The 6,481-nt window shown below is 36.2% G+C and overlaps 1 protein-coding gene across 3 annotated transcripts in view; it reads left to right on the forward strand.

The window, feature by feature from the left end:
• Nucleotides 1-6,207, forward strand: part of LOC308667820 (E3 SUMO-protein ligase ZBED1-like) — a 309,814-nt gene extending 303,607 nt beyond the window's left edge. For all 3 annotated transcript variants that reach the window (XM_081327333.1, XM_081327335.1, XM_081327334.1), the window contains one exon: nt 5,822-6,207. In XM_081327333.1, the coding sequence (XP_081183459.1) occupies nt 5,822-6,010 (189 nt within the window). In that variant the 3' untranslated portion in view covers nt 6,011-6,207. The remainder of the gene's footprint in view (nt 1-5,821) is intronic.
• The last annotated feature ends 274 nt before the right edge of the window (nt 6,208-6,481 follow it).

Here is a 6,481-nt window from a genome sequence, read left to right on the forward strand (position 1 = left end):
CCAAAACTTTTGGAGCACCTCTGTCATGACCCCCAAAACTTCTTTAGACCGCTCTCCTCCCATATCTTCACTGTAAGCACACTTTGAAGATTCCATAACTTTCTGCTGGTCTTGCTCTTGCTCTCGTCTCGCTCTTCTTAGGGTGGCACGCGTCATCTTCTGGCCTCCTGCAGCAACCGATGAGACTGTGACTTGATCCCCTCCAACACCATTGTCCTCTGTCTGTCTATCTGCAACATCTTGAAGCTTTCCCACACCGTATCCTTTTGCAGCTTCCAAAAATGATAGGGGGGTTGCTTTTAACACATTACTATAAAAATCACGTGCCTGAGCCACAGTAACCAAACGATGTCTTTTACCTTCGTGCATCGCCACCAATCCAACTGGAATCTCCCATCTAAACTTAATATCACGTTTATTAAGTTCCTGTACTAGAAATGCAAAATCTTTCCTTCTCCTTAGGATCTTCGGAGGGATCTCTTTTAAAACCAAAACTTCTTGCTCAGCCACTACCAAATTAGTATCATAAGCAGCTTGAATGACTTCATCTCTAATTACTCTCTTTGTAAAATAGACCACCACATCTCTGGGTAACTTCCTCTGTCTTGCAATCCATGAATTTACACGAAAAACTTTGTCCATATTTCCCTCAATTTCAGATGCTGACTGGCCCAGTACCCCTTCCAGAGCCTCAGAAATCAGCTGCTTTAAATCTTCTTTACCATTCTCCTTTAAACCCCTAATTCTAATAGCATACTGCATCTGATTATACTGAACAAGGCTCAATTCTTCGTCCATTTTATCCCTTATATTTTCATTTTCTAATACCTTTGCTTCTAATATAGAGTTCTTTTGACTGAGGTCCTCCACTTTTATATCCAGCTGTAGCACACATTCAGCTACGGATTCAACTATAGACAAGATGTCCACCCTCATTGCTCTCAGCTTCTCTTCCATCTTCTTCTCCAATTTCTCCATTTTCTCCTCCATTTTCTCCTCCAGCTTTTTCAACGTTTCATCCATCATATCAGACATCAATTGTGCATGCTTTCCAAGAGCGTCTTGTAAATCCTTAAGCGTCAATACCGGGGGAGATGCAGGAGGAAGCAAAGCTTGCAATGAGGTCTCGTGCACCAGGGAAGACCCTGCATTCTGAAGAGCTTTAGAAGTTTTAGCCGCCATCTTCCCCCACTTTCACTTATTACGCACTTTCACTTTAAAGCTATAAAATCCATTGAGCTAGAGAGTAAAAATAAAGAGTCCACTTCACCTTGACCTCCTGTACCGCTCTGCCTGCATCTTGATAATCAAAAGTATTTCCTTTTGGCAGGGGTGGTTGCTAACGCCTGGCTCTGCTCCAAAAATCCCAGAGCAGAGGCACTGCGCAGCTCGGAGCAACCCAGGCTTCGGGGGGGCTCATCCTTCAGCCCCCCAAGCTCTCAGCTCAGGCGGCCCGGAGAGCTCAACCCCTACCTGGGGCCTCACCCCCTCCTCTTCTCCCGAGGAGGGGGCTTCAAATCCATCTAAACAGCTGATTGACGCTGTTTACGATGGAAAAACACAGCTGCGGAGCGGGCAGCCCAAAAACGGCTGTCTTTCAGCATCGCGTCGCCACCGGAAGTGAAAATAATACTTTTAAAAGACTTTAAAATGGTAGCAAAGAGCTTAATCAAGATTTTATTAAGAAAGTTGCAAATAGACAAAAGGGATGGTATAAGTCTGAAAGATAAATATTTTGACAAAAGTGTTTTTGGGGATACTTGGAATTGAATAAACAGACTAAATTTTGATAGTTTGACAATAAATGGGAAAAAATAATTCTTAGAAGTTACAAAGTAAGGTGATAAGCATAATATGACATGGATTATGTCATCTGAAATGCAGAAAAACATATTGACCTAAAGCCTTAAGAGTCCATTTCTGGAAAAGGAGAGAGAAAGAGAGGGTACGGAAAGAGAAGCAGAGGAAAAAAAAGAGAGAGAGAGCCCTGCTTTTTAACCTTTATGTTTGCAATTAATGAGAGAATTACCCGAGAAATATCACATCAAATGTTTGAAGAAGTGGGAAAGCACGCATGTAAATCTGTCAAATCTGTCAAAAGTTAGGCTATTGCATTTGAGAGAAGAATAGAAGAAATTTCATAAGGATGAAACAGGATGAAATAAAAAGTTAGAAAAAACTGAATCTTTAGAACATCTTACTGGAGAAACAATGATAAAGTTGAAATTTTTGAAAATAAAACAAAGAATAAATGGAGAGAAGGAAAATAATTTAGACAAATTGGTGTTATTGGAATTGGGGGAAAAAGAATTCTTCCTGATATTTGGAACAGTTCCAAAGGAACCTAGAGACAATACTAGAGAAAATATTGCTCAATCTCTAACTTTTTTTTAATGGGATCAAGATGTCATGAAGGCAGAAATAGATTTTTTTTAATTTATTTTATTTTAATTCCATTTATATCCCGCCCTCCTCCAAAGACTTAGGGCGGCTTACAAGCTTAGCAGTAGCCTTCATTCTATGTATGTGCCTGCTTATTAGGGCTTTCACACACACACCCCAAGCGGCATTATTACAAAGTCAGCTTAATTGCCCCCAACAATCTGGGTCCTCATTTTACCTACCTCGGAAGGATGGAAGGCTGAGTCAACCTTGAGCCTGGTGGGATGCAAACCTGCACTAATTGCAGGCAGCTGGTGTTACTTAAGGAGGCATTAGCCCACTGCTCCACCAAGATAAAGTCTATAGAATCAATAGACAATTTGCAAAACTAAGAAATGTACCAAGGGATATTCTTATACATTGTGTCAGAAAGAAGAACATGTAACAAGTTTTGTCACAGCATTTCACTACTACACTGAAATAACACAGATATGATTGTACTTAAAATATTCTGATTAGAATTCTGCAAAAAATGAAAAGAGCACTTCTATTTGATTGACAAGCTTAAACAGAAAAAAATATCATTTTAATGGGATAAATTGGAAGGAATGATTTCCTCATTTAAACAAGATGTTCATACTGAATTCAATCCAAAAAACAACCTAATTTCTAGAACATTTTAAAGAGGAACTGGAAGAAATGCAAATGGAAGTGATAAAGGGCCCTAACACTCTAGACCCTAAACAAGAAACTGTTGAAGAGGCCATCACACCTGGCTAAATTTTTGACATAAAATGGATTTTAAATGCCTAACATGGAATATAAATGGAGCAAAAACTCCTCAAAAAAGATTATTTCATTATTTTAAAAAATGAGTCAAGAGGTATTCTAACTTCAAGAAAAGCATTTTTTTAAAAAAAAGGATATGCAGTATTTAATCTGCAAATATTTGTGTAAAGAATTTATTTCAGTGAGCATTAAAAATGGAATTATAAGCCTCAATTACAACCAGAACTGATATTGGCTGATGACTATGGTAGATATGTGGTGGTGGAAACTAATTTGCATGGGGCCAAGACTTTGATAATAGGAATGTTTGCTCTAAATGAGTTGCCAGTTCTTAGGGCTATACCTTCCATCATCCTGAACTATTTATCATATTGGCAAAAATTCATGGGTTGAATCCAGTTTTGTTTTCCCTATTTTCTCACTTTGAAAATTGTTTGCCTTGTTCCTCTAAAAATTTCTACAGCAGCCTTGGCTTACTGAACAAGAAGCAATCCCACTGTCAACCAGCTTTGTTCAGAACATACAACTTGCAATTATTCAAGACAATATTTTTAACTAAACAATTTGAAGACAGAACAAACCATTGCAATATATTACTCTCTAGTCTGAATTCTTGTCTTGGGTTCTCATGATTTCTGCTACCAAGCTGTGTTTTTCCTTATTTGTTTGCTATGTGAATTCACTCCTGAGAAGCATCATGTAGCCTGAGGCAAACAACTTTATTAGGAATTGCTATACAATATACAATATTCAGTGTTCTCATATCCATTGTGGAAAGGAAATTTGTCGTAGTGCTCTGGGTCTCTGTTTTAATCAACTCTAAGAGATAGATCAGATCAAGAAGCCAAATCCACAGAAATACAATAATTATACTCTATTGAGATGGGCAATATTGAATAGAACCTTGCAATTTTTTTGTATTTTATCTTCCCTCCCTCTCATATCCCATTGAATCAGAGAGGAATCAACCTAAGCATCTTGCTAATGCTGTGTTCTTTCCCAGGGTTTGCTTCTTGTTGTTTCCTTGTTGCATGCATAACAACTTCTGCTTATTTCCTTCAAAGCCATCTCCAGAGCACTCCACAGTTTTATTAACATCCTACTTAGGATGTGGATTTGATTTGGTGAAAACAACAGGATAAAATATATTCAGAGAAAGAATATTGGTGGGATAAAAAAGAATTGTCTGTTCTTGAGACATCTATTGCTCTGTGAGAATAGGTAGGGGACATGGAATTTTATAGGTTGACCTATAAAATGTGTCAAAATTTTGCACTTGCTGAGTTTAGAAAACATATCACTTCAGATAACATCAGTAGCCAAATGTCTGCTTAAAATCCCATATATAGAGATCAAGATAGTAGAATGGAAGAAGCAGATTTTTGTGTAAAATTTTCCCAAAAGTCTTGGAGAAAGTATCTGAATACTTTTGGATTGTTAAAGGTGCTGAAATATATTGCTAAATTCATTATTACAAGTGCTTTTTGAAGACTATAGTTTTATTTTTCCACTTCTGTCTTTTAATTCACAATCTGATTTTTTTTGTTTTCATAATAAAAAAGTCAAGTTAGTTTGTTTTTGCTTACTGTTTCAGATGGTTATAAGTTTCAGTAAAATCTGTAGAATAAATTTCCATTACATTCTCAGTGTCAGCAAAATAAAACTCCTGCTTTGGTTTAATTATGCATGGTAGCCCATTGGCATCAGTTAGAAATGTAACAGTAGATACAAAAAGAAAAATGTTTAAATGCATAATTTAAAAAAAAAACTAGAATATTTTAATAATACTTGCATTAAACTGTTAAATGTGAACCAAATAATATACCAATTTAAAAAAATTGCTTCTGATTTGAATTTTCTTCTGACACATACTAGTTTTCACTTTGAAAGTCAAGCACTTAGGTGATAATTCTTTGACTAAAATTAAATCCTCTGATTTTACCTTGTTGTTCTGGAATAAATGCCCTAATTCGCTGGCAGTCTTGTTTTCATGATGTCTGGCTTGTGTGTGGTAACTGAACAAAATGTATTATACAGATAACTTACACTTTCATCTGTTTATGGCTGATTACAGAACTTGTCATCTAGGTAAAAGAACTAATTACACTAGAGATCTCAGTATCATTGCTTACTTTCAGAAATGCATTAATTCTGTTTCTGAAGAAAGAATTATTTGCAGTTATGTATAATGTTACTGCTTAGAGATTGAAAAATCTTGGACCAAATCCATTGTAGTAAAGAGGTCTGTCTTTTCAGTATGCCTTCAGATATGCAAGCAGGCTAATAAATAGAAAAGCATCCCAAATAAGGGAATTTATTAATGACATCGGAATTGTTCATACTTGTTTTTGAATGGCCCCTGTAATCTTGTAACTTTTTCAATCATGCCACTTTAATCATGCATTTGAGATCCTTATTGTCTCTTAAGGTTTCTTCTTTTCTTTTTTAATTCACTTCTTCAGAAATAAGTGGCATTGTCAGTATCATTCTTCTGGCTTATTTTCTCTCTCAACTGCTAGGTATTGGCATAGAAATAAGAATAATTCTTAATTACATATGCAGAAAATTTTAAAGTTCCTGTTTTCATGTTAATTTTTCACATTCTTTATGTTTTCAATCTTGAATTGTGTTTAATTTCTTCAATCTACAGACACCAGAAGAAGGTGCATTTACATCAACCTATGCAGCAGTTTCACCAGAACTGGAAGGGGTTGGTGGATGCTACCTTTACAATGAGCAAAGGGCAAAATCTGCTGATGTCTCTTATGATGATGAGTTGCAGAAAAGACTCTGGACAGAAAGCTGCAGACTTGTTGGGATTCCTGATGTAGTACCCTAAAGGTCATGGGGAGAAATGATGGGTTTTTTATGGGAATTCAGTCTGTCTCCCTGAGCCAAGCTGTGCAGCATCACTCATACTTCAGGAATTCACTGTTCAGTCACCTGAGCAAGTATGGACATTGTTTGAGCTACCAATCTGCCAGCAGTGGTGGCAGTTGAGATGGTGGGCAAAAAATTCCCAACTAGAATTGTATGTATGGTAGTTTTAAATTCAACCAACCATTTTGTAATTATGATGTTTCTGTCTGTGATTAAAAACAACTTATTTAACCTTATGTAGAAAGAGTTTTCTTTCATAAAAATCAAAGAGGTTAAAATGATGTGGTCTCCATTTTTCAAAATCCAAGGATTTGATAATTTGATTTTCAAAAACTTCAAAAAAACTGGAATGTTTTCTTTAATCCTTAATTTTGGCATTTTTGCTTCTTCCAAAGAAATATAAAACTGATCTGATGATAATTTTTTCATA

The sequence above is a fragment of the Vipera berus genome, assembly GCF_964194415.1.
Source record: "Vipera berus genome assembly, chromosome: 4".
Classification (NCBI taxonomy): Eukaryota; Metazoa; Chordata; class Lepidosauria; order Squamata; family Viperidae; genus Vipera; species Vipera berus.